We start from the raw sequence: 13,969 nt of genomic DNA, 5'->3' as shown, positions 1-13,969 counted from the left end.
ACAAATGATCTCTTGGGTGAATGATAGTCCTTGTGCTGAAGAGTTGAGGAATTCCAAATGCTGGCACTACAGTATGCTTTCAACCAGAACAATCTAGTGTCAAATGAAAAGAACTAAGGCAGGAAGGGTCACATGGGTTCATACTCTATGGAGAAAAGGAGTTAGTGTGTAGCTGGTCATCTAACATTTATTCAAATGAGAGTAAAACTAAAATAAAAGGATCTATGTTATCTATAAAGGAAAGCAAATTAAAACCTAAGAGAAGTTTTGGAAGGATCAGCTCAAAAGCAATTACATGAAAATTGTAGACCCATTCCTCCCAAAACATGAGCATAAATATTGACAAACAAGTTACAAGTTTAAAATATTTCACTGCACTAGAAATTGGTAATTGTGGCCGGGCATGGTGGTTCACACCTGTAATACCAGTACTTTGGGAGGCAGAGGTGGGCAAATCACTTGAGGTTAGGAGTTTGAGACCAGCCTGGCCAACATAGCAAAACCCCATCTCTAATAAAAATACAAAAATCAGCCAGGCATGGTGGCATGCACCTGTAATATCAGCTATTCAGGAGGCTGAGACAGGAGAATCATTTGAACTTGGGAGGCGGAGGTTGTAGTGAGCTCAGATTGCACCATTGCACTCCAGCCTGGGAGACAGAGTAAGACTCCATCTCAAAAAAAAAAAAAAAAAAAAATTGCCAATTCTTTCACTCAGACAAAACACAAGATAGTATTTTCAAAATATCAGGTATTTCTGAATACTAAAATAGTGTTTAATTCTCATAAGAAAAAAAGAAAATTTGTTATTATGTAAATTTCAAACAACTCTTATGTAAGTTAGATATTCAAATGTTCAAATTGTACAGTGAACACACAACTAGCCATAGAAAATTTCTTGAACTGGGCAAGGTGTGTTGGCTCACGTCTGTAATCGCAGCACTTTGAGAGGCTGAGGTGGGTGGATCACCTGAGGTTGGCAGTTTGAGACCAGCCTGACCAACATGGGAGAAACCCCGTCTCTACCAAAACTACAAAATTAGCCTGGCTTGGTAACGCATGCCTGTAATCCCATCTACTCAGGTGGCTGAGGCAGCAGAATCACTTGAACCCAAGAGGCGGAGCTTGCGGTGAGCCAAGATTGCACCATTGCACGCCAGCCTGGACAGCAAGAGTGAAACTCTGTCTTAAAAAAAAAAACAAAAAATTCTTAAACTGATGTCAATAAATGCGTAAAAACCCTGACTCTCAGAGGTTTGCATCTGGGAGCAAGTATACTTAAAACTCATAAAGTACTCTTTGTCACAGAGAAGCAACTTTACATTAAGAAACAATAGAATTCACTTTTTGAGTTGAATCTATGTTCATTCTTTTTCTTTATTCTAAGTTTAGGAGGTCATTTTTGGCAACAATCAGATGTCTGTGTAATCAAGAAAAGAATTGCAAACTCCGTCTCAATTTTTAGGTCATCTGAGCAGAATCAGCTTTAAAAAATTATTCTGTCTGCCATGTTTCCAATTGTCTGAAGATTTTTTTTGCCAGCAGATAGATTTACAAGAGATTGTCACTCTGAAATCAGTTTGCAGAAGCACATCCTGAATACTGGAAGATTCCCATGACACCTTAGCCAAATGAACTTGTGATCGCTCAGTTGGATCCACCCGTAAGTCTGACGACAGCACTGAAAGTTTTACCTGATTTAAATATCCAAAATATCTCTCAAGTAAGCCAAGCCATGAATAAACTCCTCCTTGTCAAACTGTTCTGAAAATAGCCATTTTTTTCTCATAAACAAATAAATAAATGAATAAGTAAGGAGACAGCTATTTAAATTGCAATGTAGTGCTTTAAGACACTCTGTAGGGAACCAGCACACTTTTTGCATTGCTGGTAATCTTTTAGGCTGTTTCCATTTCTTGTGAACACTTGTTGAAAAGGTAGTACCTGTAGTTCAAGATGTTGGCTCTGATACAGTGTTTACTTTCAGGGTGGTAAGGAAAAATCTGTCAGGATTATTATCAGTTTTGGGTGCTGATATATGCCAAATCAATTGTAAAAAGACATGAATCAAGAGGATTTAAAGTTCTTTCTTCACAGAAGCAGCAAAACCAGATGTGCTGCCAGCCATGGCAAGTACTCCATTCGGGCTAATATGGTTTGGCTGTGTCTCCACCCAAATCTCATCTTGAAATGTAGTTCCCATAATTCCCACGTTATAAGAGAAACAAGGTGGGAGGGATTGAATCATGGGGGTGGGTCTTTCCCGTGCTGTTCTCATGATAGTGAATAAGTCTCATGAGGTCTAATGGTTTTTATAAAGGGGAATTTCCCTGCACATGCTCTCTTGCCTGCCACCATGTAAGACTAACTTTGTTCCTCCTTCCGTTTCTGTCATGATTGTGAGGCCTCCCCAGCCATGTAGAAATGTGAATCAATTAAACTTTCTTCCTTTATAAATTACTTAGCCTCATGTATGTCTTTATTAACATCATGAGAACAGACTAATACAGTAAACTGGTACTGATAGACTGGAGTGCTGCTGTAGGGGTACCCAAAAAAAATATGAAAGCGACTTTGGAACTGGGTAACAGGCAGAGGCTGGAACAGTTTGGAGGGCTCCAAAGAAGAAAAGAAAATGTGGGAAAGTTTGGAACTTCCTAGAGACTTGGAAGGCTTAGAAGATAGGAAGATGTGAAAAAGTTTGGCATTTCCTAGAGACTTGCTGAATGGCTTGGAACAACAAAGTACAGGCTGAGCTGGTCTCAGACGGAGATAAGGAACTTGGTGAGAACTAGAGTAAAGGTCATTCTTGCTGTGCAAAGAGACTGGCAGCATTTTGCCCCTTCCCCAGAGATCTGTGGAACTTTCAACTTGAGAGAAATTATTTAGGGTAGCTGGCAGAAGGAATTGCTAAGCAGCAAAGCGTTTAAGAGGAAGCAGAGCACAAAAGTTTGGAAAATTTGCGACCTAACAATGCAATAGAAAAGAAAAATCTATTTTCTGGGGAAAAATTCAACTCTACTGCAGAAACTTGCATAAGTAATGAAGAGCCAAATGTTAATCACCAAGACAATGGGGAAAATGTCTCCAGGGCATGTCAGAGATGTTCACAGCAGTCCCTCCCATTATAGGCTCCAGAGGCCTAGGAGGAAAAAATGGTTTCCTGGGGCAGGTCCAGGACCCCCATTCTGTGTGCAGCCTAGGAACTTCGTGCCCTGCTCCAAGCACGCACCAAGCTCCAACAGTGCCTTAGCTCCAGCTGTGGCTAAAAAGGGCAAAGGTACAGATCAGGCCATGCTTTACAAGGTACAAGTCCCAAATCTTGGCAGCTTCCATGTGGTGTTCAGCCTACAATTACACAGAAGTCAAGAACTGAGGTTTGGGAACCTCCGCCTAGATTTCAGAAGATGTATGGAAATGCCTGGGTGTCCAGGCAGAAGTTTGCTGCAGGAACAGGGCCCTCATGAAAATCCTCTGCTAGGACAGTACAGACTGGAAATGTCAGGTTGGAACCTCTACACAGAGTCCCCACTGGGGCACTGCCTAGTGAAGCTGTGAGAAGGCCACTGTCCTGCAGACCCCAGAATGTTAGATCCAGCCACAGCTTGCACCGTGCCCTGGAAAAGCCACAGGCACTCAATGCCAGCCCATGAAAGTAGCCAGGAGGGGAGCTATACCCTGCAAGGCCATAGGGGTGGATCTCCCCAAGGTTGTGAGAGCTCTCCCCTTGCATCAGCATCACTTGGATGTGAGACATGGAATGAAAGGAGACGATTTTGGAACTTTAATGTTTCATAACTACCCTATTGGATTTTGTACTTGCATAGGGCCTAAAGCCTCTTTGGCCAATTTCTTCCATTTGTAATGGGTACATTTAACCAATGCCTGTACTCCCATTGTATCTGGTAAGTAACTAACTTCCTTTTGATATTATAAGCTCAAAGGTAGAAGGGACTTGCCTTGTCTCAAATGAGACTTTGGACTGTAAATTTCTGAGTTAATGGTGAAATGGGTTAAAACTCTGGAGGACTGCTGGGAAGGAATGATTGGTTTTGAAATGTGAGGACACAAGATTTGGGAGGGGCTGGAGCAGAATGATATGGTTTGGCTGTCTCCCCACCCAAATCTCATCTTGAATTGTAGCTCTCATAATTTTCAAGTGTTATGAGAGGGACCCAGTGGGAGGTAACTGAATCATGAGGGTGGGTCTTTCCTGTGTTGTTCTCATGATAGTAAATAAGTCTCATGAGAGCTAATGATTTTATAAAGAGGAGTTCCCTCGCACATGCGCTCTTGCCTGCCACCGTGTAAGACATAACTTTGCTCCTCTTTCATTGTGCACCATGATTATGAGGCCTTCCCAGCCATGTGTAACTGTGAGTCAATTAAGTTTCTTTCCTTTATAAATTACCCAGCCTCAGGATGTCTTTATTAGCAGTGTGAGAACAGATTAATACACATGCCAACTATACCAAGCCCCATCTTTTATCATGTCAAAAATATCAAAAGTCTTTCAGCCTTCTAAAATGAACTTCACTAATTTGGAATTCATTCTGTATCAGTATGTATAAAACAGACAAAAACTAAAAATGGCTGCATAAAATAATGCTAGTTGTTACATGCAAATGTTTCATGAGTGGGAAATGCTTTAACAGAATTTCTAAACTCGAGCTCTAAAACAAATTCTCAACAGCTATCTGTTAACTTAATGTAGCAAATGTTTCCTTTCGTCTCCTTCAGAAATGTCAGATATGACTGATAAACCACTGGGTAAAAAAAAAAAAAATCACTATCAAATCAACTTAGGTAAAATATACAAATAATTAGTGCAAGACTTTAATAAATAAACCACCTGCCTTGATCTGAGTTGGTGCAGGAACTGAGCAGAATAAGTAGCAGATACTCTTGTCTGCAAAGCAAAGCTTTGGAAAGCTTAGACTGCAAGTTATTTCTATGTTAATATTTTTAAATCTAACTATACAAATAAAGTATCCTTAATCCTTACTATATACTTTTAAATTTCAAACACACTCTAATAAAGTAGGAAGTCAGTTACAATTATTCAACATTTAAAGATAAATGTATTATTTTCTTTCTTAAAATCAGTATTTCCCAAAACTTTTTTCCAGTAAGACCTTGTCACAATGGCCTAAAACTTCTAATCTCACCTTTAAGATTACTGTTTTGTATAATTAACTCTATAATACTTTAAATATTAAAATATTAGACCATTAAAAACTAAGTACATTTCCAATAATTTTTTTTATTCACTAATATAAAATATTTAATGACTTTAGCTTTGAAGCATTCTTCTAATTCAGAAACCAAGTACTTTTGAAGCTTTTGTTTCTGAGGTGTTCTGGGAATAATATGATAGTTACTTAAATATTAAATATAATTCCTCAAAGAGTGCTCTGACATTTTACTGTGTAACATTTTGGAAAGTTTTACTTACTGAAACATCTTTCAGGCTTTTCTCAAAGAAGAAGTGACAAGTTTCTTTAGAAAAATCAAACTTGTATACATCAGCTGGTCCTGCTCCTGATACCAATGCTTTTCTCAGTTCATCAACATATTTCCCTTTGTCCATTGCCATGTCATCAGCTTCTTCAGAAATCTCTGATTCAGAAACTATGGAAAATATTAACAAAAGTTTTTGAAATGTAAAGTAAATGACTACACATAAAAAAATATTAGTTTACCTGTTAGTACTAATTTATCACATATAACAGAAATTTAAACAAAAGTAAAATCAATCTCTATACTAAACATTTTTAACTCAAATTATTCCTTTTTGCTGAACAAGCAATTTTTGAGAAATGCATTAATTTAGATTCACATCTCATGTGAAAAGCATTAAGCCCTTGACATTCTTTCTCTATCCTCAGATGAAACGCATTGTAAATTATTACAGAAACTCCCTCTCTGTGTACCTGCTCTTAAGTCAAAGCCAGGTAATTTCCTATAATGAATAATAAGCTCAATATTTGATAACATCTTTCTTCCTGGCCTCAAAGATTCAATAGTCTATAGTCTGTTTCTCACTTTTATGGGTAGAGTAAATCAAAAGCAAAAGTGGAAGTCATTATTCTCATGTCATATGCCAACTATAGAAACTATGGATGAAAGGAAATGATACGGAAAGAAAGGGAAGGAAACAAAAATGTACTGAGCATCTCCTCTGCAACACATACTATACTAGTGATCTGGCTTCCAACTCTCTTATCTAGGTATCTTTAAAGCTGATGTTTTATCCTTCATTTAGATTTTTGTTTCAAAAATTGTATTTTCAATTCTAGATATTATCTCGGTTCCTTTTTCATTATATCCTGTTCTTACCCTACCCTTCTTTTAAATATTTAAATAAATGTATTTTAAGATCTCTTTCATTTCTGTATTTATGTGTGGTTCCTGGGGTATAAATTCTGTTTCTTCTACCTGTAGAAAAATTCTTGTTCTACTTGTTTTCCTTTCATGCTTTGTAATATTTGAGTATGGCTCACCTCTAGCCCAAGTGGCAAGTGCTCTGAGAAGAAGTGGTCTTAAAAGAAGGTTGCTGGTTTGCCTTTCTGGGGGTCATTAAAAGTTTCATCCATTCTGGACTAGTTTTGAAAGTTTATTTCTCACCTTGATTTTTACACTTGAGGCAAAGTGTTCCATTTTAAACCTCGCATCCACACATAACACAGGTTTGGGGTTCTGATTTTTCTTGAGACTTTTATTCAATTATACTACTCAGGGATTGTTCTATTTGTATGCTGCATCCCCAGGCCAGAGAGTAGTAATGTTTTTAAAGATCATTTTATTAACAGCATGTATTTTCCTGGTTCCGTTCTTTATACTGAGAGCTCAACTCCAATTCCCTTAAGAGGTCTGAAGCCTCAACATTCCACCTCACTCAAACATTACACTCACTGTCATCTACATGTATATCTAGTTCAGATATTCCATGAATCTACAGTTAAGCTTTAATTCCCATCAACTACTCTGGTTTTGAAACATCTCTTCAAACATGGCATCTGAGGTTTTCCCTTTGTTACACTCAAAAGTGCCAACTGGTCTGCATATTGGTTTGTTTTTTTAACTACAAGATTCAATCTTGTTTTTGTTGGAATGTGTGTGTGGTTGGGTGGTTTCCTGTGTTAATTTAGGCTAACACAGCAATAATAGAAGTCCCATATGGTTGTATACTTTCATACCTAAGCATTACACTCATCTATTTTACTTCCTCATAACACTGAAAGACAGATATTATTTTCATTTTGCAAATGAGAAAGCTGAGGCTCAGAGAGATCAAGTAATGGTCTAGGGACATGTAGTAGGTAACTGGTGAAGCTGTTGTTTTAGTTTGAAGTGAAGCAGAGATATGAAACACTGGATAAATTATTTCCATTGATGTTTTAAAAAACAACATTAGTTTAAAATATTACAGAATATAAGAAAAACTTAATTAAAGAATGCCTAAAATGGAAGGCACATTTTCAGACTTTTGGTCTGTATGCTATCAAGTGTCTGGAAGATCCATGACAGTCAATGAAAAAGGGAGTCTTGAAACGTACCAATATATTTTATATGATCAATTTTTGATGACAAGTTTTGATAATAAAATATGATGATCATACTTCACACAACCTTTGAAAAGAGGTAAGAATAAAAAGAGGCCGGGCGCGGTGGCTCACACCTGTAATCCCAGCACTTTGGGAGGCCGGGGTGGGTGGATCACAAGGTCAAGGGATCGACACCATCCTGGTCAACATGGTAAAAACCCGTCTCTACTAAAAATACAAAAAATTAGCTGGGCATGGTGGCGGGTGCCTGTAATCCCAGCTACTCAGGAGGCTGAGGCAGGAGAATTGACTGAACCCAGGAGGCAGAGGTTGCGGTGAGCCGAGATCGCGCCATTGCACTCCAGCCTGGGTAACAAGAGCAAAACTCTGTCTCAAAAAAAAAAAGAATAAAAAGAGCTTATATTCATGTGTTACTTTAACAGCTTCTAAAACGCTTTCACATTTTCTCTGTTGGAAGTGGACACATTTAATATGATGATCACTATCAAACCTATTGACCTTTCAAATGGCCTCATACCTCTCCTAAAGAAACAAAACTAAGAAATAATTTCATATTTTGTGTTTGGATTGTGTTAAAAAATAACTACCTAACTTTAACTCACTAATGCCTGTAGGAAGAACAATTATTTCACAGAGAAATAGGAAATAAATTTGTAGATGCCATCTTTACTGCAGCTACAGAAAACTTAAAGAAAACACAAAAGAAAATAGAGAACATACACTTAAAAAGCATCTAGTTGAAAGTATTCTAAATTTCACTGAAACAAAGATATGTGTCTGAAAATATGTAATCATTCATTCATTCATTCACTCCAAAAATGCTAGCCTATGGAGCTCAAATTCAAGTGTTAATATCTTAGATAACATTTTAGATATCTTGTCAGTTATCATCTTAGATATCCTCTTATTTTCCTCTCCCAATGAATGCTATGAAGATTATTATGGAATATCTAATTTTTGAAAAAAAAATGAAAGAAAATTAACTATATAAAACAGGTATTTGTTCAAAAAATGTACTTGAAAATTTCTTATAAAAGTGAATGTGGAAATCTGACTGACTACATAGGGCTTCAATCCTGAAAAACAACCTGGTCACCAGTTTTGAATTCTATACTAAGAACATCTGGAAAAAGTACAGCTGTAAGCATTCAATGCTCTAAAACTTCAGTTACCAAGAATAAAGGCAATGGAAATAATAAAATTCAGCAAGAATGCAGCTGAACCACATAATAAGGCATAAAGCATGAGCAGGCCAACATGACCAAAAAACAAGGAACCATTCTCAGACTGGTAGGAGACAGTCTGAGAATTACTTTAACACTGAAAAGCATCACTTTCACACCGTTTATAGATAGATGAAAAGGTAAATGAGGAAAGAAATTTTTTTTTCTTTCAGATACTTATATATAACTAACTAAAAGCCTGCACACATCCTAAGCTTGTGTTGAAGCTCAGAAGCATACAGTCTTATCATGCCATTAGGATTCTAGTTAGTATTGCATCATAAACCCATTTCACTGTTTGATTTGTTAAAATTCTCTTTCCACTGTGTTTTGTCACTATTTCCATACAGATTAAAAAATATTTACTTTTAAGATAATTATAAGTGGATCTAATTAGTGGATAATAAAACAATTAGTAAAGTTAAATTTACTCTTTAACAAACTTCAAACTATTCCAGAGATGGGTGACACAAGTTTCCTACTGCCAATAGGAATTCTTTTGAAAGTCACAGTTATCGATCATTAACCCACTTTGTGGCTTAACCCTGTGATATAACCCCTGTAATATTGATGTGATGATAGACCACATGATAATTAGATAATTGGACCTCAAAAACATTCATTAGATAAAACATCGCTAATGGAAATCAGTGAGTCTAGTGTGGGGGAGATTAAAAGGAACCTCACATCCTTTTAATTTCACTCAAATGAAAAGAGAAAAAAAATTGTCCAAATTGAAGGCTGCAGCAATCAAAATGTTGAACAAAAAAACAGGATGAGGTACAGAAAGGAAATCAATTTTCATGTTTCAATTATTTAATTGTTTCAGTGTCCTTAATGATGTTATTGTCTACATGTAAAGTACCAGATCGCATTTATGGAATAAGCCTTAACTAAACATGGGCATAGTGTCATATTATTTGATTTCCTATTTTATCCCTGATATGTAAACAAGAAAATAGAAATGAATGAAGGCATAAACCACGTGAGAGATTTAAAACATTATTAGATATTTTTGAAAATAAAATGACCATATAGTACACTATAAAATTTTCTGTTTGAAAGTTTGGTATAGGAAGCCGAAATGTTAATCCACCAAAGAATAGATAAGTTTGATATCACATTTTTGTCACACTAAATTCCATTAGCTAAAAAATAGATGGTAGAATATACCGCATTTATGATAAATGTCAACAATAAATATAAAACTGGAGTTTTCATTTAAAAACATGCTAACTCTAAAATGAACAATTTATTTTCTTTTTTCCCAGACCACTTCTATATATTTGAGGCATCCTTTCATTCTTTCAATCAAAAAAGTATTCATTGAGAATGTATTTCATAGGTACTGATATAGACAACTACATAGAGTGTTGACAAACCAAATGTGTGTCTTATCCTCAATATAGATCCGTACAGTATAGTGAAACAATAATTCATGTTAATAATATTAAGAATGATGCCAGCACAATTTGTGTGATGTGAATGACATATTCCATAAATGTAAGGTTAAATTTCTGGTTAAATGACGGGATAAGATTTAATTGGCGTGCTCTTCCCTCCCCCAGTACTTAATGATAAAAAATTTCAAATAACATATCATCATTGCTTTTTGTCTTGGTGAATAAGGCTTATGGACTAGATTAGAATTCAGTCTCATCCTTTGATAATTAAGGCTCCTGAAACACCTTAAGGTCATCTGTCTGACAATAACTTATTATGCAGAATATGCCATTTGCCAATTAGAAATATGTAAGTTATAAATACAGTATTTCTTACATACAAGCAACTGCTCCCCTAGGACATGCCTCTGGGCTGTGTTGTTAGAACTGCTCTTCTCTCCCAGATGACCAGCATTAATCTATTGCCCTGGTCTTTAGCCTTATACACCATCTTCACCGTAAAACAAGAAATATTGTCTTCTGGATCTTCTCTCTCTGACATACATAAAACTAAGCTGACAAATATTCTACTCCTGAACTGCAACAACCAATCAATGACTGATTTCTCTTACAGAGAAATGCATAACTTAAATAGGTATCATAATAACTATTACAAAGATTACCCCTGAAAGTTCTTTATTTTACCGGAATCCCTATACCAACATTACTTGTTCTGTGTCAAAAAAGACCAATGTTTTTTTTTGAGACAGAGTCTCACTCTGTAGCCCAGGCTGGAGTGCAGTGGGTCACCTTGGCTCATTGCAACCTCCACCTTCTAAGTCCCATTCAAGCAATTCTCCTGACTCAGCCTCCCGAGTAGCTGGGATTACAGGCACATGCCACCATGACCAGCTAATTTTTATATGTTTAGTAGAGACGGGGTTTCACCATGTTGGCCAGGCTGGTCCTGACCTCATGTTCTGCCCACCTCAGCCTCCCAAAGTGTTGGGATTACAGGCGTGAGCCACTGCACCCAGCCCAAAAAAACAATTTTTTTTAAACTCTGTAAGTATAAATTCAATTTGACTATTGTATAACAAAACTCATAATGCTCAAGAAAGAAATGAAATTTTACAATGTATTGTAATTTTAAAGATGATATAATAATCATGGTAACAAATTCAAGATAAATATTTCTAAAGTTAATAGAAGATAAAAATAGTATGTAAATTAACATGAAAAAATTATCTTACAGAAAACATTATTCATAACATAACTCTAGAAATGACTTTTGCACAATTATAAAAAGAGTTCTTTAAATCTTTCAGTAAGGTACTTTAGAAGAGTATTAAAATTTCCTATACAAGAAAAATATAATTCTAAATATTTTACTTTATATCCACCATGTTCCATATATGATTTCAGAGTCATTAGCATTTTTAAAATATTATCACCAAAGACTTAAAAAATAAAAACTGTATTTCCTAAAATCATAACTAAGATCCTAAATATGGGTGTGAACCTTGCATTACAAAGTTTTAGGCTCTGGTCCTGTTTTGTTACAAATGTAATACATATTCATTGAGATAAATAAATAAATACCCACCACTACTCATTGCCCCAAGGCAACACATACACATTTACCTAACCAATCTCCTACCTCTGACCCTGAGTCCTTCCTGAGGTCGTGAGAAAAGATATATTTAGAAAGTACTACTTATATTTTCTATAAAGGGATCATTTAAAAACTCTGAACAAGTCCAAGTTACTAAGATTCAAATGGTAACCAGAATTTTCTGGGACAAATGCTTGTTTTTCTATCACTATCAATTATAGAAAGTGGCATTAAAGACTACAAATCTGTATTTGACAGCAATAGCAAGTAAAATTAATATTAGTTTTACCCAATGTCTATGGGAAAACTATCCCTAAGGACTGAAGAAGAGCACACTTAAATTTTACTTTTAAAAACTTTGTTTTTAATATTACCTGGCCCAGTCCATGCTGAATGACCATCAGTAAGTATAAGAACAAAACCAGACTCCAGTGTTTTCTCCCAAGATACCTGTAGATAATGAGTTACACTGGGTTCAGAAGCAAGATGGATTCTGCTTATTTTTCTCTCCATTTCTTAATACCTGTAACAGGATAATAAATTAATATTTTTAAAAGAAACTGTAACTCAAATAATGATGTTTTCTCTATCGGCCTCTCAGCTATACAAACACCAAGGAAATAAGAAAATAAGCAAAACAAAAAAACACATAATAGAGTCAACCATTAAATTCAGTAAATCATAGTTTTCTTCAATATTAATTCACAATTTTTACAGATGAGAAAAACAGAGGTCCATAAATGGAAAATGATTTGTCCAAGTAATGGAGATAAAAACTATCATCTCGACAATTTGAAGAGTAAACTTTACCATTTCGTTTCCCCCAGATTCAACAGCCTCTTTTTCTACCACAAAAGAAATGGTTGCAAGAACTTGTGAGAATGACCTGGAAGTGATCTCACCGCTGAAATATTACAGTAATTAGAAAGGATAAAACTGGCCAAGTATCTTAGTCTCTGTCTGGAGAGACTGTGTGGAATGAAAAAGTTGAGTAAGCATAATTCAATGGGGAAAAAAAAATCTCAGAACCCAACAGCTGACAGTATCCAGTCATGCCTTGTCTAAGATAGAGATGTCCAGGTTCAATGACTGAAACACCCCCGATCCACTGAGACAGAAGCACCCTGTAATAGAGATGAATTACATCAAATTATCACAGCCTGAGGCCAATAAATGTTTTTGCTTTTTTAAGTTTTGTATTGAAGTGTTATATATAGACAGAAAAGTATATATATCAAAAGTACAAAAGTACAACTCAATGAATTTTACACTTGAACAAATCCATGTAAGCAGTACATACATCAAGAAGCAGAACATTATTGCCCCAAAATTCACTCTCACACTCCCTCCTCTCTAGTGACTGACATCTCCAAATAACCACTATCCTATCTTCTAACAGAGATGATGGCTTTGAATATTTCTGTACTTTATGTAAATATAAATATACGGCATGTTCTATTTTGTGCCTGGCTTCTTTTGCTCAACATTCGGTTTGAGAGATTCATTCATACTGTGTGTTACAGTGAAAGATGATTTTCAGGGCAGTATAGTATTCTATTATATAATTATTAAAAAGGTTATTTATTCATTCTACTAGTGATAGGCATCTGGGTACCTTCCAGGTTTTGACTATTACAAATAGTGCTGCCAGAAACATTATGGCAAATATATATGCATTTCTGTTGGGTATACACCTAAGACTAAAATCATTGGATCAGAGGAGAAGGACATGTTCAGTTTTGGTACTACACAGCAAATATTTTTCTAAAAGGGTTGTACCAGTTTACAATTGGTGTATGAGAATTTTGATTACTGCACATTCCTGCAAACATTTTCCATGGTTTTCATGTTAGCCAAATTTTTACTTCATATAATAAAGAACAAAATAAGAATTAGGAGTACAGAATATAGTATCAGAAGTTAGAGTTAGAAGGGAGTCAGATCCAAGATTACCATCATCCATTTGTTAAGCACTCTGCAACTACACAAGAATTTTATTGCTTGAACAAACAGAAATACATAATACAAAAATTTTAAAAATCTAATCTCATCCTTCCCAAAACAAACTATGTTCATCTGAACATTTCCCTCTGTCTTTATCTACAGACACACATGTTTAAATAAATCTTTTTTTTTTTTTTTTTTTTTGGGACGGAGTTTCGCTCTTATTACCCAGGCTGG

At 35.7% G+C, this 13,969-nt stretch overlaps 1 protein-coding gene across 2 annotated transcripts in view; it reads right to left on the bottom strand.

The window, feature by feature from the left end:
- Window positions 1-13,969, bottom strand: part of XRCC4 (X-ray repair cross complementing 4) — a 275,793-nt gene that overhangs the window by 235,916 nt on the left and 25,908 nt on the right. For both annotated transcript variants that reach the window (XM_017507925.1, XM_017507933.2), the window contains exons 2-3: window positions 12,163-12,311; window positions 5,456-5,631 (exon numbers count right to left, since the gene is read on the bottom strand). In XM_017507925.1, the coding sequence (XP_017363414.1) occupies window positions 5,456-5,631; window positions 12,163-12,301 (315 nt within the window). In that variant the 5' untranslated portion in view covers window positions 12,302-12,311. The remainder of the gene's footprint in view (window positions 1-5,455; window positions 5,632-12,162; window positions 12,312-13,969) is intronic.

The sequence above is a fragment of the Cebus imitator genome, unplaced genomic scaffold (genome assembly GCF_001604975.1).
Source record: "Cebus imitator isolate Cc_AM_T3 unplaced genomic scaffold, Cebus_imitator-1.0 Scaffold16, whole genome shotgun sequence".
In the NCBI taxonomy this organism is placed as follows: domain Eukaryota; kingdom Metazoa; phylum Chordata; class Mammalia; order Primates; family Cebidae; genus Cebus; species Cebus imitator.
Note: the sequence above shows the minus strand (reverse complement) of the source record. Positions and strands in the feature narration are given on the sequence as shown.